The 24,842-nt window shown below is 33.2% G+C and overlaps 3 protein-coding genes across 3 annotated transcripts; 2 read left to right on the top strand and 1 right to left on the bottom strand.

The window, feature by feature from the left end:
- The first annotated feature begins 2,545 nt into the window (after window positions 1-2,545).
- LOC140991852 (zinc finger protein 1-like) lies at window positions 2,546-3,511 on the top strand. The gene has a single exon (XM_073462013.1). The coding sequence runs from the start codon at window positions 2,673-2,675 to the stop codon at window positions 3,339-3,341; it is 669 nt and encodes a 222-aa protein (XP_073318114.1). The 5' UTR covers window positions 2,546-2,672; the 3' UTR covers window positions 3,342-3,511.
- Window positions 3,512-15,742: 12,231 nt separating this feature from the next.
- LOC140991606 (deSI-like protein At4g17486) lies at window positions 15,743-17,627 on the top strand. Its single transcript, XM_073461667.1, has 3 exons — window positions 15,743-16,182; window positions 16,583-16,870; window positions 17,225-17,627. The coding sequence occupies exons 1-3, from the start codon at window positions 16,050-16,052 to the stop codon at window positions 17,476-17,478; spliced, it is 675 nt and encodes a 224-aa protein (XP_073317768.1). The 5' UTR covers window positions 15,743-16,049; the 3' UTR covers window positions 17,479-17,627.
- A 2,409-nt stretch (window positions 17,628-20,036) lies between these two features.
- On the bottom strand, window positions 20,037-24,020 carry LOC140991605 (uncharacterized). The gene is made up of 9 exons (XM_073461666.1): window positions 23,773-24,020; window positions 22,591-22,675; window positions 22,173-22,247; window positions 22,067-22,103; window positions 21,595-21,678; window positions 21,386-21,446; window positions 21,182-21,288; window positions 20,707-20,772; window positions 20,037-20,468 (listed from the first exon to the last, which is right to left on the bottom strand). The coding sequence occupies exons 1-9, from the start codon at window positions 23,843-23,845 to the stop codon at window positions 20,373-20,375; spliced, it is 684 nt and encodes a 227-aa protein (XP_073317767.1). The 5' UTR covers window positions 23,846-24,020; the 3' UTR covers window positions 20,037-20,372.
- Between the last annotated feature and the right edge of the window lie 822 nt (window positions 24,021-24,842).

Raw genomic sequence — 24,842 nt, 5'->3', positions numbered from 1 at the left:
ATATAAAATTTGGTCATATCTAATCCCTACCCCGTCGAATGCAATTTTTATTTTCGAATTCTTGAATACTCCCTTTTAATATTAATTCATATTTACATTTTTTTTAAAAAATATTTCTCACTATTGTATCCAAACATAATTATATTTGGTTTTTGTTAAACAAAAAAACGAGAGGTACTTTTTCATCCAAACCGACGATATGTCAATGAGTAGGTCTCTTGTGAGACAATCTCACGAATATTTATCTGTGAGACGGGTCAACCCTACCGATATCCACAATAAAAAATAATACTCTTAGCATAAAAAGTAATACTTTTCCATGGATGACCAAAATAAAATATTCGACCCACAAAATTGATCCGTGAGACTGTCTCACAAGAGTTTTTGTGTATTTTCAATTATATATAGAATAGAACACAATGTATCTCCATATTTTCTATAACAAATTGTATATTTACAAAACATAACAACAATAAAAACCAAAAGATGTTAAAAACCAAAAGATAATTCACAAAAAGACAAAATGTTGATTTAGTCGTGTGTATAGGGGTATGATATTTTTAACCATGTAAATTTCACTAAATTAATTGTCACCATTGTAACTGTGTTAAGAATAAAATTATAAAAATTTCGTGTCATGAATGTGTATTTAACAATGCTTAAAAATTTTAATAATAATATTGGTCATTTAATTATATGATTTTAACTAAAAATACTAAAATTAATCATCAGAACATAATTACAAAACTATTATTTATTAATATATATATGATTAAAAATACCACAACTCAATACATTCAAGACTAAAATTGACATTTTACCACACAAACATTATGAAACACGATATGCAAGAAATAATAACGATGATATTAGCAACGTGCGTGACAAAATAAAAACACATGCACTAGAGAAAAACGTGCTTAATAAATGGGGTTCATCGCCACACACACACAAATATATATATATATATTTCATCACGTCTAATAGATAAATATAAAATCATTGGTGGGCACAGTGGGTGAGCAGCATATCAAAACTAATATATAATTTTAGTAAGTTGTTTACCCACGATGTCCATCAATGAGGTGACACTCATCTATTTGATGTACAATTTGGATGTGATTCATCATACTTAATATATGAATTTCATCTCATTAGTGACTACAAAGATAAACACGATGGAAGAAGATCAACATATCAAAACTATAATATATATATATATGTGTGTGTGTGTGTGTGTGTGTGTTATATCCGAGTAACACATGCATTTCTCCCCCCTTGGACTCCCACCGGCTCAATATTTTCACGTGATTTTACTTATTTTCAAACCTAAGGTAGTTTTATAAAGTAAAGTTATGTTTTTGCTATTTAAAACAAATTATAATATGATTCATGTACTGCATAAAACTATGCACGGACTATTTTTGTATATATATAAATATAATAAAAGTTTATATGGATCCATGGATTGTGTGCTAATTAAGAGATACTAGTAGTTATTGTAAAAACTCATGTGAGACGGTCTTAAGGGTCAATTTAGTTAGACGAATATTCTATTTGGGCCACCTTTGAAAAAGTATTAATTTTTATGTAAAAAAAAATATTAATTTTATCGTAAATATGAGCATGGTTGAAGACACGTCTCATGAATAAAGATCTGTGAGACTTTCTCACAAAAGATTTGAATACAAATCTAGCTCATAACTGGAAAAATATTTTATTGAAAAACTGTTTTTTTTAGTTCGTTATATTTGTCATCTTGCCATTTTAATATGTTATATAGTCAAATTGAATCTTAGTCATATATGTTTAATTTTTGGCAAAACCCCCCTCGTTGAAGTTCAATGATCGATTTATGGCGTTGGTACATGCAAATATGACATAAAAATTGGGGATCCTTCAAGCAATCGTTCTTAATCACAATTTGAAAGATCCTCAATTTTATGTCATATAAGAAGCTACGACGTCAAATAATCAAACTTTGGCGAGTAGTTGCTTTTCAGCCAAATTCGGATCAAAATTGCAACAACAAAAAAAAATTAAACAAATAAACAAACAAACATGACTAAGATCACAATTTGATTATATAGCACACTAAAATCGCAAGAATACCAACATAATGAAGAGGAAAAAATCCCAATTTTTATTTTTTTATTTTTTTTTAATATAGAAGAAGTAGATTTTGATGTTAAAAATGGTAAAATGGGCAGGTTTTTAAAAAGAAATCAGAGCAGAAGCTCAAAAGTCAAAACCATATTTATTTCCTAACCTTTTTTTAAAAAAAAAATTTGATTTTTTAACACTTTTTAGAACAGCTTCTCTATCCAAACAAATATTTATTATTATTTTTTTGGGTAAAGTTAAGTCTATCCAAACTCACTACTCTAAGTGAGAGGTTATAATTCAACTTATTTGGGGGAACTGAGACGACCCCTAAAATAATTATCTTTGTGCACTAAAATACACCAAAATTTTCCCAAAACTTACACTTGTTCTATGACTTTAGTTATATTTTATAAGAAAACAAAAATATTTTAATTTAATTTTCTCTAATTCTTGTTTTGGTTCTCTCAAAATGCAACAAGTTGTAACAAATCGATGATATATCCAAATATATAAAATAAATTTGAAAAACAATATTTGCAGCCCATCGGAACTTGAAAAGAAACAAGATGGAGGAACAAATTCAAGAACAGAAAGAGAACGAGAATCCTGATCTTGAATTTGATCTGAATATCTCCACCTCGGATCAAACTTCGAATTCAGAACTCGCCCTTTTCCGAACAAGTATTCAACCCCACGACGATTCGATGTTGCATGAATCGGAGCCCAGAGTGTTCTCATGCAACTACTGCAGCAGGAAGTTCTACAGCTCTCAGGCTCTTGGGGGCCACCAGAACGCCCACAAACGCGAGAGAACGATAGCGAAGAGGGAGCAGCGCTACTGCAGCGGCTCGTACTTCCACCACCGTGACATGGCGGAGCTCCGGTACCCGAGCATGGCTTCTCTCCCTCTGCATGGATCATTCAACAGGTCTCTTGGGATCCAGGCTCATTCGATGATACATAAACCGAGTGCTTTAGCCTCGTCCCCGTTCAACCAGGGCTGGTTTAGGAAGCCGCTGGATCAGCACCCGTCGATAGGGCGGCTGGCGGGGGAGAATCATCAAGTAGGGCAGTCGTCCGGTGGTGGGGCGGCGAGGTTTGAGGGAGGTCGGAGATTTTATCCGGTGACGGTTGATGCAACTGGAGGATTCAGAAGCGACGATGGTAATTCTCAGCTGAAAAGTCGTGGTAATCAAGAAGACATGAAAATTTTGGACTTATCTCTTAAACTCTGAAATTATTTTTTTTTCTTTTACCTAATTTCATATTTGCTTGGAACAATTTTTTATTTCTCTTCGATTAATATTTTATATTCATTTCTTTTAAAATAAAATTAGAAAAGTTTGTGCAACTACATCAGAAAATTTCATTTTGATCATTATATTTGAGGAAAGGTATTTTTGTCTAGATTAGCAAATTCCATATTAAGTCCGAATTAACTTTGCTACATCAATTTTAGTTTATGAGTAATTCACTATTTGTCGTACATCATAAAAAAAAAAAATTATATGTAGTTCTGTAAAATGAAAAATCGATAGATTTCTATGACTTATAAAATTGTAAAGCAAACTATACATAAATTTGACATTTTTTTCATTTAGTAAAAAGTAAAATAGAGAAATTTAATGTCAGATAGGAAACTAGGACTGGAAAAACGGAAACTTCTTGAAATTTCTACTTCTTAAAATACCAACATTCACATTTTACACAATCGATTTGGTTTTTGAGATAAAGCTTATCTTCAAATAAATTGATTTCCTATAGAGCAATCAACTAGATCTTGATAAATTGTTCAAGATCACAGAAAGCCCATCACAAGTAAGATTTATTCGACTACACTCTTAAAATATTAGTCAAAGATTATATTCAAGATCATGAACAACCTATCAGAAGCAAGATTTATTTGACCATACCCTTAAATTACTATTATTTATATATATTTGCATGTTCACCAATATATTACATAACATAGAAAAAAAGATCAATCTTTACATACACTTTTTATTGTTGTAATTTATGATTAATTTATCCTTTAAAAACCTACTTTAATTAAATGTACACTTCACTAGATACCACATGATCAATTCTATAAATTAAAAAAAAATATTCTATAAATTATAAAATCATGGTGTTGTTTAATTAATATGATGATTTCGTGGTGAATAGTATATGATTTTGGCACTTGGTGAATTTTAAATAGCTGTCAAGTCCAAAAACAATTCCAAACATGAAATGGACCCTAGCTCTCCACATACTTTTTATGATAAATTTGTTTTCAGACAGATATTAGAATCTTACGATGTTTTGGATTTAGTTTAAAGTCATCCACCAATTCATCCGATTTAATATTAAAGAATTGATCATTCAGTGTATATGCATACAATGTAATAATATGTTGTTGAAATTGGCCATTATGACTCATTTTATGACCCCACTTGCTCTTCAAGAAATAGACCATCTACGCAGAGGTCTGAATCAATTGGTGGCTTTTTACATTGAGTCCGAAACTCATTTTATTCAAATATATTTATTTTAAAATTTTAATTTCAAATATATTTATTTTAAAATTTTAAGTGTATATGTTGCTCTTAATAAATTAATGACATAATATATTACTGTTGGATCTCATTTTCTCGTGTCCAAACATAACGGAAGTTTTAAAAATTTTTGATCTTGACATTCAAGATATTTTTGAGCACTTGTATGATTTTAATAAAAAACATACAAAGGATGTTTAGTAAGTTATACATTCAGTGAATTAATTCACTCGACTCCAACTACTCCGGTATTAGCGGACGTAACTCTTGTTGAATTTCCCTACGAACTTTCTTCGATCTCCGAATCAGTCCACGACCGGATTACTTGTTCATCTTCTAACTTACACTAGAAAATCAGAATATATTTTGCGTAGAGATGAAACACGAAGAAAAAATCGACTCAATACTGTAAGCCGAATTTTCTTGCAAGAATTGAGAGCTTTTGAGAGCAGCACCGAAAAAAATGGGAAGAGCCGAAAGTTAGTAAATTTCTTCAAGTTCTATCATCTCACTTTTTCTATCTAATAAAATCTCCTTCTCTAGGAAGGTGACATTTCTTGAAACAAACACATTTGCTTCATTGAAATGATAGAAATAATATCTAACAGAATTCTTTGGATATGCTACAAAGTAGCACAAAGTGAATCTACTATCCAATTTGTCTCCCACTGTCTACTTCACGTAAGCAGGACATTCCCATATTCTCAAGTAAGAATATTTGGGAGTTTTTCCCATCCATATCTCATATGGTGTATTATCAACTGCTTTTGTATGGACATTATTCAACAACATTGCCGTAGTCTCAAGCGCAAAACCCCAAAACGATGTAGGCAATTCAATGAATCCGATCATAGATCGAACCATGTCCATCAAAGTTCGATAACGACGTTAAGAAACACCATTCAATTGTGGTTTGCTGGTGGAGTCCACTGTGAGAGAATCTCATTCTCTTTTGGATAACCAAAAACTCAGCACTCAAGTATTCTCCACCTCGATCATATCGAAGTGTCTTAATACTTCTTTCTAGCTGTTTTTCTACTTCATATCTGAATTCTTTGAACTTTTCAAATGTTTCAAATTTGTGTCTTATCATGTAGACATACATATACCTCGAATAGCCATCAGTAAAGGTAATGAAGTAGGATTGCCTATATTTTGTGCTAACGCTTAGCGGGCTACAAACTTCTGTGTGGATCAAATCCAATATACCATATGCACGTTCCACGTTTCTATTGAATGGAGTCTTGGTCATTTTTCCTTTTAGATAGGACTCACAAGTAGGTAGAGAATTTATGTCTGACAAGTCAAATATGTTTTCTCCCACTCGCTTGTGCATCCTTCTTTGGGAAATGTGACATAGTCTAACGTGCCATATTTGTGCGGGATTTGGATCATCTAACTTTCTTTTATTTGTTGTTGAAATCATATTTACTTGGACATTCACTTATCATTTCCAGAACATTTCTAGCGCATATAATTTCTTATGTCGAGACTTCTTGTAGTGAAATAAATATATTCTGACTTATCGGGCTTTGTAGGCCTTTTAAGTGTTCTTCAGAGTTTGCCTCTTATTGGGTTTGTTTTTCTTGTGAGGGGCAGAACATTTTTTCCCTTACTTTGTGGGCCATTTTTCGTCCTGACGATAGGCCCATTAGAAAAACAACATTTTCTTATTTTATGGTGATCTCATAAGTCATAAGCGTATTGACTAGCTCTTCAAGGCTCTCATCTATCTTATTCAAATTGAAGTAGTGAAAAACAACAAATTGATGTCATCAAGTAACTCGTTAGGAATCACATATTCCAGGCTCACCACATTCTCAATAAGTCCAGTCATATGTACACCACGCTCATGGGCCAAAGCCCCATCTTGCATGTATGTAGTCATGAGATCCTTGAAAATGGTGTGCATCATTGTTTGAGTTTCATGCAACATGCAACTCTTGCACGTGCATTCGAATGTCAGCATCATTCAACATTTCCTCAATTTGTCGCTACAGTTCATTTGACATAGAAGCGAGCATGTTACACTTTAGCTTGCATACTATGGTCCAATCATTTTGCATGCTTTGTCAGTTCAGTAGGACTAACATTAGTGTGCATGCCATTTTATCCGAATTCAGAACAATTTTCCCAACCAGTCTTGAAAATGAGATTCAATTAGCTTGTTAATAACATAAATGGATTATGTGACGAAACCGAAAATATACTGATATGGCAACATAATAATGGTTACTGATAATTTTAAAATAATTCTAAGATATAAAATATGGATTTTATTTTATAAATTTCTCTCCCACTATTTTGACATTTCCACCACCCTCTGATGAAAAGGGAAATCGTATTTTCTTAGTGGACACGTAGAGTCCAATTAAACAATTATAATCTCAAATAATATCAGCCAATTATAATTTCTAAAAGGTAGAATTCAATTGCATCCCTATGCAACCTCCGCGTGTTTCGCCTCATGTTTAATAAGGACCCAATAATATGACGTCGTTTATTTTCACGCGTCAAACCGACCCATCAATATTTAATTGTAGTGGACGGTTACCATGAGTTCCCCCAATAATATGAGCCAGAGTCATGGGAGTTCCACTCAATTCACATCATATGTCCGGTGGAAGTCACAGCTTTCCGGTGTCTAGGCCTCCTCAATAGTATGAGCCAGACGTTGTCCGCGGGTAGCGATCAACATGCAACCACGGTTGATGGAAGGCAAGAATAAATTAAACTCTTTTAATTTTTACTTTTGTGGTTTGATATAAATTTTGAATCTTATTCAAAATGAGATATTTTAATTTTAAAATTGTCTCATCATTTTAATTTAAAATCGCGTGCCATGTTTGCATGCTTGCCGGATTCATTCAACTATATTATTTAATAATATACATACATGCATACTACTATATATCACATATATATCATAATATGACATTCAACAATAAATAAGGATGATCGATCACCAACACTATTAGATCCATATGAGCCAGACATGGATCCATGTCCAAAACCTATGTGAATGCAGGGATGCAAATGCAACTATTACAAGTGCTTCCAATATTTTACATGTTTTCATCTTGTGCATCGGGCCCATCATCTTCCAATCTTGATCTCCAATTATTTCTAATAATTACATTTAAATAGTCATGACACATAAGGGATACGTCTCATGGGGTGGGAACAGACCATAAACCAGACTCACTTTAATAATATCAAATATTAACAAAATGAATAAAACAGTAAAATATCATAACATACATCTAACACATTGGTCAAGGCTCTCGATCATCCTTCATGCATTTAATATCAAATATTAACATCAATTTAATTAAACGAATTTAATTAATTGATAAATCATGTATCTAATAATTTTATTACTAACCACCACAATTATTAAAGAATTTAATAAATTAAATAAACATTTTTATTTAATTTCTAATTAATTCAATAATAATTGATTTCTTGTAAAACTCACTTTTACCATAAATAATTAAAATCATATTCTAATTATTTATTTTACAAGAAAATTATTAATTTTTCAAAAAGTAATTTTTCAAAAGATAAATTGAACTAATTTTCATAAAATATCAATTTAATCCAAAGTTTTGAAAAATCATAAAATTACACCCTAGGCCCAAACAATTCAAGCCCATTACCCAGCACGGTGCCCGAGAGACTCCCGGGCAGCCGCCCGCGCTGCCAGAACATTTCGGGCAGTGGTAGNTCACATAGTTATCGAATTAATATGCAACCCTCGATGAACCAATGGTTGCAGATTCGATCGGGATATATGAGATGAAGGGACCGTACTGTACGCTAATCATAATCGACTGGTTCTTGCAGGCACTATCAGTGATGCCTAGGGGATCATGGGGCGATGCTACTAGACGCTCTTACCATGATCCGATGGGTGGAATCAGAAATGAGTTCTGACATTCTTGATCAAAGGGTTGATGAAAAGAATGGGGTTAACTAGGGTAAACCCGAATAAGAATAAATGTTATTCTGAATCACAAAGAGTTGTGAACCCACGGCTAGCTGTATCCCTGAACCATTGAGGGTCACACAAGTACTGGATCGTTTGTTCCCGTTGAGAGAATAAATTCAAGAAGTTGAATTTATGTTATATAGTAAATTCAAGGAGTTGAATTTATGATAATTAAATTTTGAGAGAATAAATTCTAAGTAGTTGAATTTATAAAATTTGAGAATTTAATTTATTAAACTCAAATGTTGGGTTTATTAAATCTTAAATTTTGGAGGCGATAAAAATTCAAGGAGTTGAATTTATAATTTAAACAATAAATTCAAATGTTGAATTTATAATGTATTTAATTTATTAAGCTCAAAAGTTGAGTTGATTAATTAATAAATTAAATATGGTGGATAATTTGTTTAATGGGCTTGTAGGGGTACAAGTCCAACATATTAAATAATTAAAGTTTTAATGGACTTTGATTAAATTAATTAAACTAGTTGGACTAGCCCAATTAATTAAATCAAGCCCATTAATGTTAATTATGTAGTTAGGGTTTAAGTTAATTATAAATAATACATTAAAAGTCAAACCCTACACCACCACCGACCACCATATAACCTTCGAGGCTCCCACCTCCAATAAAAAAAAAATTCGGCCACTTGCTTTTAAGAAAAGAATTATTGTGCCGTCTCTCAATTATTTTCTCTCCTATGCAAAATATCTTCCATATTTTCTAGTGCAAATTGGAAGAGGAACATACTATCTAGTCGTGGACTTGATAGGAGGATTTCTTGAAAAAGTTCGAAGGGAATCAACAAGAGCTAATCCGTTTATACCGGATTAGTTGGAGACCAGTGATTTAATTCACAAAGGTATAATTTTCTGAACATCCTATGTATGTTTAATTCGTGAAAACCATACGAGTGTCCAAAAGTTATTTTGTTTTCAAAAAAAAAAAAATTTAAAACTTCCGCTGCGTTTGGGCACGTAGAAAACCGAGATCCAACAGAGTCGAAAGTCTTGTGTGTCAAGAAGATCATCGAATGAATGCATCCCCACAATAATATCTTTTATTTATTTTCTAATCCATCTTTAACTTAATTTATAAGTTAATTATAGATTCTAATAAATTATCTCCAACAAACTTTTGGATGCCCCAATTGAAAAATATGAATCTCATATTGATTCTCGAATGCATGCCATTTAGCATAATAAAATATTCCAATTTTATTTCTAACATTTCTTTTTACTTAATTAATCAAATTAATCAAGTTAACTAAAGATTCTATATCCATGCCATATTAAATGCAATCTGGAATATTAATACATATATTTTGAGAATATCATGCATTAATATTATTTTGCTTTGTGTGCAAGTTACTAAAATTATGATATCATGAATATTTCCATATTTCATAAATCAATACCATATTTTATAAAAAAAAAAATTTAATGGGCTATATTTTAACTCAATTAAAATATAATTTAATTATTAAAGTCCATTTGAACTTTAATAAATTAGCATGATGTGCTTATACCCTTATAAGCCCATGATTCATGCTCCCATTACATTAATCTCATCATAATCCCGATCGGTGATCAAATATCATCGATATGACAATTTCAACTTATTTGTTATTATGATGTACACTTTAATATTGAGATTGCCAATGTCTAAATAAGGCATGTGCACTCCTTTTGACTGTATTAGCAGTCATGCTCTCAAAATTTCTGTAAGCTTTTATAAACTTTATTTATAAGTTTATCGATTGATCATATCAAACTTATTTCTTATAAATTCAATTCATTGAATTTATTATAACAACGGGAACAAGTAAACCAGTGCTTGTGTGACGCTCAATGGTTTAGGGATACAGCTAGCCGTAGGTTCACAACTCTTTGTGATTCAGGACATAATCTTTTATTCGGGCTTTCCCTAATTTGCCTCATTCTATGTATCAACCATTGATCATGAGAATGTCAGTAATCAAATTTCTGATTAAACCCATCGAATGGTAATAGCGTCTAGTAGCATCTCTCCATGATTCCCTAGGTATCACTGATAGTGCCTGCAAGAACCAGTCGATTATGATTAACATACAGTACGGTCCCTTCATCTAATATATCTCGATCGAATCTGCAACCATTGGTTCATCGAGGGTTGCATAATAATTTCTATGACTATGTGACACATCTTTGAGAATAAATAGTGACATCGCATGTACAATTGGAGAACTCCTTCTCTAATGTACATCTCATACTCTGGCCAAAGATTCCATGCACTATTATTTCATCAGATCACATAGGATATCCATGCCCGTAGGTGAGCGATGAATTCCCGACTACAATGCACTGGCTCCTACATGTGTCGCAACTGTACCCAATCTCGCCACCTGATGACCCTCATGGAGTTGGTAAACGAGTCAAAGCACAGCCCTAGCATATATAACCTCAGTGTTGTCCTGGGTCATAAGGACTAATGGTGTACAATCATAACCACGGACTTATCTTCTTGATGAATGATAACCACTTGGAAAGTTCGATGAAGGGTAGTTCGGTATAATCATCATATGATTAACCCATTTGCATGTTTGGACATCTATATGTCTCTACCAAGAAACGTGGTACACAACATCACAGATGCTAGTCTCGAGCTCAAGCGACCTTTATCCATGTTTTAGGCGGCTGAATTGACTAGAAACGAATTTAGATTACACATTGTTTACAAATTAGTTTCAACATCGAATTACGATTCATTTGTATTAAAGTATAATCAAGGACTTTATCTATGCTGATTGCATGGATATACAGATAAAGTAAAACAAAACCATAAAAAGTTAAATTATATTAAAATAGAGATTGTTTATTACACTTGAGTCAATAAATTCTCTAGTCAACCGTTGGTTTGCAGGGCGGGCATCTACTCTAACAATTACACACATGTATATGTTATGTCAAACTAGATGAAATAATTTATGAATAGATAAAATTAAAGTAGAAAAAAGCATTAAAAAAATTCAACAAAATATTGCCTCCTCTCCTCATGCCACACTTCCAACAATCATCAACCCGAAGGCTGAAAACACCAACGGAAGGCGGAAAACTTGACACATATAACTACGTAGGATAACAAAAGGACCTTAGTTTTATGGAACATTTCCCATGTATGTGTTTATAGTTTTACGTGTAGACTAAAGAGTACCTCCTTGTACGTAATGGTATCCATTTTGTAACTTTTAAATTTTTGAGACAAAAATGGTTGGGAATCGGTGATACGTGGGGTTGATATCATGGGAGCAAGCCACTCTAATTATAGGGAGACTTGGAAAATGTGTTCACCTAGTGTTTTTATGATCCCACGCAGGTTGGTCAAAATAAATTATGATAGATAATGTGGGACACAAATAAAGATGGAAAAAAATATCGGATTTTTCGGTATATCAAGTCAAAAAATACCGATATTGAAATTTTCAGTACGGTATGTTATCAATTGAGAAATTTTTGGTGCAATATAGAATTTGAAAATTGTATATATAAAAATACCTAAATAATATATATAAATTAAAAAATATATAATAATTTTAAATAATAAAATTACAAATTTTAAAAAATATAATATATTTTTCCGGTATATATCGATACCGTAACGAAATATTGGTATACCATAACATTTCGGTGATATGGTATCGATATGAGTATTTTTAATACCTTAATTTTCGTTACGGTATACTGTATGTATTTTTCGATACGATATGATATACCACACCTGAACACTACACATTCATAACTCGATTCCACTTGCAAGTTTATGCAATTTTTTTAAAGAATCAAGCAATTATAAGCGTTGAGATTTCTATAGAATAAGTTTATTTAAAAAGGTGAATTATTTTCACAAACAACAACCATTTCACATTCCGCAAAATATATATTCGCAACATTTTGTCACGGCATATTAAATCAGCCTCCAACATACACATTCAACTCTATTTGAACATTATATTTGAAAATGCAGAGCCCGTTTAAAATGCGGAGCTCCTCTGAACTCTAAAAGCCGTAGAAGCCATTATTGCCGGCAAAACTAGGGATATTGAATCTGAGTGCCATTTGGATCTGATGAATTCTTTTGAAATGCAAGTACCATTCAAAATGGTGTGAAAAAGTAATGTATGGGGCACACAAGGCTGCCGAAACCGGGGTTTAGCCAAAACACAAAAGGCACTGAATGGCCGATCTTTTCGGTTCTCGTCATCCTCGGATGTGTATCTGTTTATGCAGTCTTCTTATCATCCTGAAAGGCCTGAGTAACCGGTGCGATCCCATTTGTTTTCTTTTTTACTTGAGGGTGTTGCGCCTTCTTCTGAAATCTTGCCTTCCGAACCATGTTGGATGTTGTCTGGTTTGATCTAAACAATTAGCGTTTGCCCATTAAGGTCTCCCTGGCCTTCTTTCACTGGATCACTGGATTGTCTCTTTGATCCCGCTGCAATTTCCTTCATTCTCTCTTCTAGCCTAGCTAGTCTCTCTTTTACCTCCAAGAGCCTTGGATCAGATGCTGCTGCTGCCTTTTCTTCGGCAGCCTTAAGCTCCATTTCTTTTGCTTTAGCTTCAAAGTCGGCTTATTTCTTTAGCTCTAGTTCCTAACAACATAATCCAGGAATCTCCCGTGAGAATGAAACACCTCACTACATATTCATATGAGACCCAAATCAAAACATAGACCACGTGTCATATTACAAGTTCTTCCGGCTACAAAATTAACGCATCATTAAGCTTTTGATAGCTCCTGGGAAAGGACAGAGGATTTGTCATATGAATCTTAAATCTTATAGTGTAGTGCAGCTCAAATATCTATATCATGTTAGTGTTTAGATGGCTGTGTAAATAATACAATATTCTCGACTTCAATATTGGGTAGTAGGACCAAGCATATGTAGCGCAAAAAGTTCTAACAATCTAATTTATAGTGATACTAAAAATTTATAGCAACTCAAACTCCACTTTACAGGCCAACAGATTGAATATCACGCACTGAACTCTTCAATAGTTCAATTTAACCCTTTAATAATGGCACGAGACATGCAAACTCATCTCAGAATGTACATCTATAATAAGATTTTTTTTCCCCAATTTCACTCAAGTAAATGGTTATGTTTGAACATTATATATTCAATCTATGAGTTTCCTCGGATTGAAACTACTTTCAAGATAAGAATTTTGACAAGCGACAGCTTAATTGCGGCTTCCTATTAAGAATTTTATCACTGTAAAAAACATTACAGCGTCCATTTTCTTCATTTCACTGAGCGCATACTGTGCCACAACATACACAGCTGATATATGAAAACATAACAATCATCAGAAATCTGGGAAAACAAAAGTGAATTCCAACATAAAATTTTGTAACAAATATGGTCAAAAAATATACTTTAGGCTGTGTAAAATATGGTACCCAATGACGGCAAGCAGACAAAGATCAAAGCTGCACGAGATGAAAATCCACCCTGCAAAACATCAGATTAAAAAACAAAACTTTTAATCAACTCTAAACACACAACAATTGAAGCAATCAAAATAGCGCAGAAATTCCAACTGTGTGAAACCAAACAGTTCGACAAAATGCGTGACCAAAATCTTTGAAATTGGAACACTTGCCGTAAAACAAAATACCGACACAACCGTATACCCGAACTTTTTCGTTTTCATATGGAATCCCGAGCTAAATGGGCCAAACCCATCGTCCAGGTATGAGCTCATAATAGCAATCAGGCCCAACTTGAAGGAAATTTAGACTTTATTAATGGAAAAAGATCAGTCGAGGTGAGATAGACTAGCACTTGAATAATTATTATGAGTTTAATTTCTTNACTTGTGTTATTGTTCGTTTGACTCATTGTCTCACGACTTTTAACGTGTCACAAGGAGTTGTGACACGCGTCATTTAAATGTCCGAAATTTCTTTTGTGATTTGACAATCTGAGATTTCACCTAATGACCATCTCATCCTTCTTTCGTGATTCACCGTCCTCGTTGAGTTTTGACACACCATCTCAATTCACACAAAACCGCTCTGATACCAAATATAACGGTCTAGCTCACTTGTGAATTATCCATTTTTTTTTTCCAAATACCAATTATTAGCATCGAGTTATCTACTTAAGCTCTAAAATCGATAGCTTCCTCTTTTGTTGTTTTGATTTTTACTATTTCCAATTTAATTTTTTTAAAAAATCATTTATAATATAATCATATCATATATACAAAAAATTATGAAATTTTTATTCCAAATAATTCAAGGAGGTGTCATAATCAATGTCCTAGTTTTTTCATTAAAAAAAAATCTCTCTCGTTTAACTTATTAAGTAGGTAATTCCTACTCCATGAATCCAGTTTTGAAATTTGAAAATCCCATATTATTACGGTTAGTAAGAGTCAATATTATCTCAATCTTATCAAAATTTGAAAATGTATCCTTTAAATACAAATAAAACTGTAATAATGTTTTTTTTAATCCTATTAAAATTTATCAGCCAGAATATTTGTTCTTTAATCGTCTAAGTAGTAATACACTTGACATCAAAATTCATGTTTATTCCATTTTTGAAACCTCACTTTCGAGTATAATTTCAATTGGTTCATATTTCTAATTATATCTAATTAAAAACTTGTATTTTCGCCGATTATTTGCAGCACATGTGACGTCAAAATCCCAAATTAGGTACGAGGTCTATGGTTCCAGACGATTGTAACAAAAACACTCCCCAAACTCAAAAAATAAATAAATTTAGAGAATAACAAATAAAAATATTATTAATTGAGCCACATCTTTTTGTTGAACATTATATTTTTAACAATTTATATATGTGAGATCTCCAATTAAAAGTAATATTTTTAACATAAAAATAATATTTTTCATGATTCAAATCAAGTTGATATCTATATATAAAAAAAAATTGATCATTGAGATTCTCTCATCGAAATTTTCGTGTTTTTTTCAAAATTAATTACAGATCATAATTCCATTATGCTTGTGGTCTAATCCAATGGATCAATAAAATCTCATTACACTAATATTCCATCCACACCCCTACTACTGCTCCTCATTATGAGTGTACGTTACTTTCCCCAAGAATAAATTTTTTTCAAAATTTTAAAATACTTGAACCAAACCAGCTCACATTCCAACCAATCTTTGAGCCCTTTTTAACTAATTTTTCATCAAAACTTTGAGGCCGTCTGTTTCCTTTCCTTTTCTACAAATCACGGATCTTTTTCAACAAGCTGGATCTGTGACTGGACATGCCGCAGCTGGCCAAGTCTCAAGATTTCCAGTCCTGGTTTTGATTGATATCTTGATATTGAAGGATCGATATCGAAAGGGTTGTCGATCATTAGAATTCGGAGTCGGAAATTTGTTCGGTATCGCGATGTTATGCCGGAAAAGTTCGGTTAAAAGTGGTGGAGGATCGGTGCCGGTGCATTTGAATGTGTATGATCTTACCTCTATGAATGGCTATGCTTATTGGCTTGGGCTGGGGGCTTACCATTCTGGTGTTGAAGGTTGGTTTTTTTTTTTTAAAATCTTTGAATGTTTTTTGTTCCAAGTTTTGAATTTTGAGTGTTCTAGTGTGGTGATGAATCAGTTCTACGTTTGAGTTATTCTGCAAAAAAGATATAAAAGAAAGTCAAGATTTGATTGTAGAGGATTAAATGTTTTTTGGAATAAATTTCATACTTTATTGGAGAATAATTTTTTAAATTTTAGAGATGCTTATTATATTATATTTGCATCCGTTGCTTCCTCGATTCCACTTCGCTTTATGCGGATGTGTTTATAATTATTAAACGAACAAATTTAACTTTATATAATATAATTCGACAAAAAGACAAGTTTCGAATGGTTTGTTCAATTTCTTGAAATGGGATTTATTTATTTAATTTTTGCATTTTGAACTTGTAGTTAATGGATACGAGTATGCATTTGGAGCCCATGAGTATCCAACGACTGGTATATTCGAAGGAGAGCCAAGAAGCTGCGATGGATTCACATTTAGGAAATCTATTCTGATAGGATGGACTGATTTGAATGAGGTGCAAGTGAGGCGAATTATGGAGAAGCTTGCGCAAAAATACAGAGGAGATGCATACAACTTGATCACCAAGAATTGCAACCATTTCTGCAACGATGCTTGCATCAAACTCACTGGGAATCCCATCCCAAGTTGGATAAATCGCCTCGCCCGAATCGGTAACTATAAATTCCATAACTTCAGCTCTCTTTTTGTTTGGTTGAAAGGGGTGAGAGCTTATGTTATGCTGGTTTCATCTAATTAGTAATACCACTAGAATTAGACTTTATGATCTTGAGTGCTAGATTTTTAGGTTCCACCACCAGAAAGTAGGTTGGTAACAAAGATAGGATGGCAGATAACATAATTTTTGGTTGTTAAAACGGGCATATCTGAAAGACAAAGGATGTGTCATTGATTTGGATAACAAGCAAAAGAAAAACGATAGGGTCTGACTCGTTGGTGGCTCGTCTCGCCTGCACCCCTAGATGTATTCGGTTGCCCTATGTGCTAAGAATGCTTTTATTGTATAGGTTTGTTATGTCAATGCATAATTCCAGTAAACTTGAATACAACAAAAGTAAGCCACCACAGAATAGAAGACAAGCAATGTGAAGTTGAGAAGAAGAAACTCAGAAGCCATTCTAATAGGTTCTCAAATTCATCTTCCAATTCATCATCTTCTTCTTCATGTTCTCCGCCCCTCGCGACGAGCATCACTGACAGTTTAAGCAGAAGCCGGAGCCCTGTGCCGAAGTCTTCGCCTTCGAGTATTGAAACAAACTAGAGGTTTTGAATCTTGAAATGAACTAAGTTTCATTCATTCTTTTGTCGTATGATCTTATATGCTTACAGGGTATGAAGTTGGGCCTTGCAAATTTGTACATGGATTTCCTTCCCCCTTTTGCATGAGGGATATTTAACATGGTATTTGTTGTTAACAATTTTTTTGACGTCAAACTCTTAATATGGTATCATAATTTCTATCACTATATTGAGGGAAAAAATGATCTCTTGAAAAAACACTTCATTTTCTAAAATCTTATTCTTACGTCAACCAACATAAACATTATTTTAATTAAAATTTTATCTTTTTGTAAAAGTATCCAATTAAGTATCATATTATACATTATGATTGGTATAATGAATTTTGTTGGAAGTTCAACCAAAGTCTCACATTCTAAATACACGAGAAAAACCATGAGTTAATGAGATGAAATGATATCTTCATTGGTAAAGTAGAAAATATCATATCATTATAGAGATATGTGTGTTTCATTGACAACAAGTAGTATCAGAGTCATGGTCTAGATCGAGTCAAGTGGGTGAATCCTCATATACTTAAACGAAGGAGGTGAGGATCTGTGATGAGATCGAGGCAGGTAGTGCTTTAAGTATTTCACATAAGACGTGCGCTTCTAATGCAGTAGAGAAAAATGATCTCGATTGGAGTGTATGATCCTCCAAGTGGAGATAATGAGTATTAACTTGAGGGGAGATCCACACTATAAGAACAATAGTAGTCCTTCGTTTGAGGGGAATGGTTCTTGGGAGTTCAACCAACATCCCATATTGAAAATACATGAGAAAGATCATGAGTTAATAAGACGAATGATATTTTCATTGGTACAAACTCTTTTAGGTAAAAAGTCCAAAAACAAAGTCATGATTGTTTAAGTCCAAAGTGGACAATATCATATAATTATAAAGATATATGTGTTTCATTGTTAAAAAAAAAAAAATTTACACAAGCTGGTCTATAATGAAATATTTTCTAAAATAAAGCATATGTTACATATGCTTAAATTCACATATATAGTTTCAAACAACTCGTATTGTTTTTTTAAAAAAAATCCCATAATGTCGAAATACATACCAAACACCTTATATATTTTATATGTACAACATGTAATAACGACAAGCATGCTTCACATCCGCCTAAATAGTAACAATGACCAATGAAGATTTCACGACAAAAACAACTTGAGATTGAGCCGACATAATTTATCTAATTTCCTAAGACGATATCTTATTCCACGAGATGTTAAATTCAACAATTGTAACTTTTTCAAAATTCGAGGTTTTCTCATGCGTGAAGTTCCTATTACTACAAATTATTTACATACCATTTTAGTAACATAGTGCTATCATTTTTTCACTCATATCATGTTAACATAAATTTTGAAAAATGTGCCATCATTTTTTAATGAATCAAAGTAATGATAAATATAAAATTTATTCGTAAAAAATTTATTTTTCCAATAGTTTTTTAATGTGACAGATAAGAAAAAATATGTAATATCAACTTCGTTACAAATTCTTGAAATCAAACCATGTGATTTGTTTTTAAAACAATATGAGGTACATATATATATATATATATATACACACACACACACACAATCATAACACAAAGTTGATCATATGCTTTCCCCTAGCTTTTCTTGATTTAACAACAATGGATTCATTTTGTCTACAAACTTTTCTCTTTAAAAAGAAAAAGGTGTTGCACTCAATCATATCCTCTCCTTCACCATCACCAAATCTCATCTTTAAATTGTCGTTTCGGTTTTATTTTATTTTATTTTTCCATTTTTGACGGAAACGATTAACATTGCCACCTATGTTATAAAATATGTCAAGTTTTAATATATTATATTGTTAATTAAAAAAAATGAACGTGTATTTTAGCAAATTAGAAAGATTAAAAGCCATTAAATTAAAATTTTAGAGCTCTCCATAAAGATGAAAACACTAGACCAATCAATACATTAACATATTAAATATGGGGAGTGGTATTTTAGGAATACAACGAGCCAAACCCAAGAAATAAAAAAAAAAAATCTCCGAGGAACATTAAAGGTTAAGAGGTATTTTCGATAATATACAAAACGCCTCAAAGACATCATAAAATAATAATGATATCAAGATTCACACTGATATTGGAGAAAATAAATAAATATTGCTTTAGAATGTAAAATATATAAAATCAATTATACAAAATTTAAATATATCAAGAAAATAAACATTGATATATTGTACAAGGGGTAATGTTTTAGGAGGTCAAAGTGTCTCACCTGAAAAAGAAAGTTTCTCCCAAGTGACTCTTATTCGGGAACGGATACGTCACACCGGCCACCCACACTCCGTTGGAGTGGGACCCACACATTTTATAAGGATCCCACACAAATTCAAAAGTCAGCTACATCGAGTGAAATTCACCAGATATAGCATATAATCGAGTCTTACTCGAATATATGATGATATGACATATGATATATATTCTGTGTATATAATCTCCGGTTTAACTTGAAAAAAGGGGAAGCAACAGTAAGAACTTTGAGAAGACGTGAAATCTTGGTGAAATACATTAATTCAAGTAATTATATAGATACAAGTCAAGAATGTCCCTCAATATGGGGAGACGGGGAGATGAATTTAGAAACATTTAAAAGTACTTTGTACTTATAATTAATGACATAGTGAAAAGGAAGAAATAGCAAATTAAATAACTGAATAAATGAAGGTGCCTCTAAACACATCCATTAAAAACTCCAGTTATTTAATCGTTCTTACCACGAGTGAACACCATAATGCTGTAACATGTATGCATCAAGGACACTGTAAGAGGATGGTTTCTTGATTACGATTATGGCTGCAGGAAACAGACTCGAACTCGACTCAGCTAAGATTGGATCCCATCCACTCGACAAAATTGTCCAGGATCAAGGGCCATGCCAGTGCTGGATCATAATTGTCAAGATCTGGGAAGCTGATCTGTTAAAAGATAACCAATGATAAGTGTCGATGCATCAGTGAAGTCTCTTACACAAATGACATACAGCTACTGAGGGCAAAGGGGACAAAATGTTTACAAGAAGGCAAATCACGAACAAGTTGCAGATAAGAATCGATTACATAAAGAGGACGATGGAACTTTAAGGGGGGTCAATAAAAGTTTTATTATTTACATAATTCGTATATTTGTTATCCTATTAAAGAGAAGCACAATTACCTCATTGCAAAACCGATAGAACCCCATCCATTGATCCATGTTGATAACCTTGTAGTCAATTTGTACCTGCAATTAATCATAAGCAGACTTATAGAATAAGTATCTCTTGTATATGCGATAATGCAATCACATGTTTAATGTATTGTCATCTACTTTTTTATTTAAGAAAAAACCACTCTGCTAACAAATAGTTATGTTTATGTTCTGTTTACTCTCATCACGCACAGATCATTACAATTTTTTTTTATTAATCTTAAACTGTATTCATCTTCATTAATTTTACCCTCATTTTGTGCATTGTTTCCTGGTAAATGTGCAAGTTCTAACAATAGATGAGTATGTAGCACATAAGACACAACAGCTCTTCCCAGTGATTGTACCTACATGCTTCTTAGAAACCTAATTTGCATTTACTTCAGGGCTAATAGATTTATACATTGTTCAATCAGAAGCGCAAAATATCAAAGCTCTGAACCTTTAGATATTGAATAAGCGCATCGACTTGAGGCGGAAAATGCGGTCCTATGACAAGATCCAACAGTACACAAATACTTTCGATGTCAATGCTTTTCTGCTTCTCCTCTGGAAGAACATAGAATGCAAACTAATAAGGGGAAGAGACAAAAACTAAAGCTACCAAAAGAATCAATGCCATGAATTAAAGTCCATGTAAACCTACCAGTCAAGCAATATCTAAAAGCAAAGGAGTAGAAATCCACGAAGTTTGCTGGCCGTCTAACCTTTTGGCAAGAAAAACACAATTTCTCAGTTCAAGACACAAGTAGGCAACTTAAACATCAGATCAACAAGTACCCAGCGTCAAAAGCCACACTAGAACTCAAATGTTCATTTAACATGCTGGAAGTTCCACCAACAAAGAGATCATACCTCTCTCTCAAGATCCAGTAGCGCCTTCTTCAATTTAATTGTCGTGTCAGCTCTCAAAGCTTTAAGGCCTCTTCGCCACTCATCCTAAAGAAGATGTTCCGTGGGGAGATATTTTCAAGCGGGTATTTTTTTTTAAAAAAAGATGGCATGTTTGGATGAGAAACATACAGAAGTAAGAGCGGCTACAAGAAAAAGAATGACATTTTTTCACGAGTCCGAACGACTTCAAATACTCCCATCTTCCCCCACCCCCAAGTCCTTACGCTCACACAACAAAACTGACAAAAAAGACGAAAATGAAAAGCAACTAAACAGCAGATTAAAAAGCAGCAACCCTGAACCCCAAAAATAGTTTATTTCATCTCAAAGAACATTGAATAATTTGAAAGTTGAAATATCCTCAGATCATGTAACTAATTAGAGGCATATTACTTCCTGTACTAAGGATGCTTAAGTAAATATGCATTCTTACCAAGGTGAAGTATCCTTGTTTCTCCGCTTGCATTTTCCTAGCACCATGAGCACAGTAGTCATTTTGAAGTATAGAGGATGACAAAAAATAATACAACGGAACTCACCAAGCAAGCATCAAAATTCGCACATCCGTATGATCAACTTCCAAATCTGAGCAGAGTAACTCAATTCCCTCTGGACTACACAATGAAATTCGACAAAGCCGAGAAACTTTCAGGTACATTAGAAAAACTCAAAAACAAAAACTGCTCTGTAATTCAAGCATAACGATTCACAACACATCAAGTGAATGCACCAAACATATCACATCAAAGTAAAAGTAAGAAAAAAATTGCTCAATATTTTCTTCATGCAGTTTCAAGATTGGACCGACACGGTAGCACATATTTTCTGTATACTGGACTTGAACCATAAACTTCTCTCCAGATAAATAAGAATAGCAGAGCTTATAAAGCCCACTCGAATAGCAGAGCTTATAAAGCCAACTATAAGATTTTATCATAACTACAAAAGGACGCTTACTCAATCAAACCAGAGGAATTGCTGGCATATGAGTAGAAGAGATGATCAATTCGCTCCAGCTCTTTGGTTGCTGCCTTACCAGAAGCTGTGGGAAAAGGCATTCTACTAGTGAAGCACTACAAGAGCACTTGTAAAGAATACTCAAAAAATATGATGCAGGTATGTAAGTTTTGAGCGTAATATTTGGTCAAGAATAAAACTAATTATCAGCACATCAAAATGTGATATGGAGCAACCATTACTTATTGGATCATAAACTTACTAGAACTATAGATATCAAATTATGAGATACTCAAACAAATCATCCATCTTATAGACACCAGTCATTGGGCAGAAGTGAATCATGTGCATTACTTAGTAGCAGATCAACCACGAAAGTTAGAACAAAGAGAGAGAGACAGTGTGTGTGTGTGTGTGTGTGTGTGTGGGGCTTGTGGTTCATGTTATATTTGGGGATGACACTTTTTTTATTTGAGGAAGGAAATGAGACTTTCTAGTTGAAGGTTAGTTTAAAAAAAGGGAATTGGAGATCTCTTTGTAAATTACTAATATCGATTTCACATGGAAAAAAAACAATAACCTGTTAGAATTCTCAACCAAATCAGTAGTCTCATTAGTATATAGATACCTTTTGATGCTATGATAAAGGAAGCCTTTTAACTGGAACTAAAAACAAAGAACGGCTCACGATGGGATCTCAACGACCAATCAAACTATTTGTTGTAAAAGAAATCATACAAGCACCTCAACTAACCCTTTCTCCAATAAAAATCTCAGAAAATCTAAGGTTGACAGATAACATCATATTTCATATTCGACCTAAAAAACCCACAAATAAAAAGAACTAGGACATCCAAATAGGCTTTGAGTGATATTCACAGAAACACTACATTCAAATCTATGAACTATCCACAGCTTTCCTCCCAGTTCCGAAGAATAAAATCCATCCCATCAGATGTTCCTAGCAAATCAGATCAATCTTCACACAGTAAACAAAAGCAATAAAAACTGAACATGGGTTTTCAAGTAAATTCATCAACACGAACAACAAAGATCGTAAATTTGACTGCATCAACAGCGATAGAGCAATAATCAAGCCTCATAACGTCAACATCAAACACAAAAACCGACCAGAGGTCAAAGCAATTTCAATTCAGACAGAAAAAAAAAAAGATAACCAACCGGCGCGAAGCATGTCGGATGAATTGCCGGAGGGTGAGATTTCGGTGGCTTTTCTGGAAGAATTCCGAGGCATCTTCTGTAAGAAGAATCCAGCAATTAATCCTTTCTTCCCCGGGAAGAAAAGGGGAGAGGGTTTTCGTTGAATTGCAAAAAGTAAATAGGATGCGTGATTGAGTACGCGCGTTTCGCGCTACCACGACGGGAACGCGCGTTTGAAAGCTGGGGCGTGCGCTGAAACGAGAATAGGATTCCCAAAATAATGAGACACTATGAAAGAAAATGCACGTGCGAATTTAGCCAGATCAAATGTGCTCATGTGCACGGGAAATTATTGTGCTCCTCCAGTGGAATGCCGCCAGGTGGCTTGAAAAATCCAAAATTTCCTAATCTGGATTTGTACATATATTATAATTAATAGCTTGTAAACTTTTCACTCCCTGAAATATTTTTAGGAAATTTTATTGTTTTGAAACACAAACGTAAAATTCAATATTTTTAATAATTTTATACAAACATTTAAGTGTTTTACAAAAAAAATTGAGTTGGACGAGGCTTATTATGATTGAATCTCGAATCTAAAATTTTGTTTCAAATTTGAAAATTTGGTGTCATATTATGCAAAAATGTTAATACTCGCTGAATGTAGAGAAGTAGATTGAAGAGTGTAACATATTCATTTAACAACGAAATAATTTGATAGAAAGAATTATGTTTTCTGCAAAAAAAAATGACATTTTGGGGATTATACTTTTGACTTCACCGAAAAAGTAGGTCTCTTGTGAGACGGTCTCACGAATCTTTATCTGTGAGACGGGTCAACCATACCGATATTCACAATAAAAAGTAATACTCTTAGCATAAAAAGTAATACTTTTTCACGTATGACCCAAATAAGAGATTCGTATCACAAAATACGACCCGTGAGACCATCTCACACAAGTTTTTGCCTCACCGAAAACAATTACTAATAAAAGTTCTAGCTTTATTAATAGTAATAGATATATGCGCAAAGTAGGCGTAAGAAAAGTTGATTTGTGTCTTAAAAAATAAAAATCGACATGGTACAAAAT

Source organism: Primulina huaijiensis, chromosome 13, assembly GCF_012295235.1.
Source record: "Primulina huaijiensis isolate GDHJ02 chromosome 13, ASM1229523v2, whole genome shotgun sequence".
In the NCBI taxonomy this organism is placed as follows: domain Eukaryota; kingdom Viridiplantae; phylum Streptophyta; class Magnoliopsida; order Lamiales; family Gesneriaceae; genus Primulina; species Primulina huaijiensis.
The sequence above is the reverse complement of the archived record's forward strand: the minus strand, read 5'-3'. Positions and strand labels throughout refer to the sequence as shown.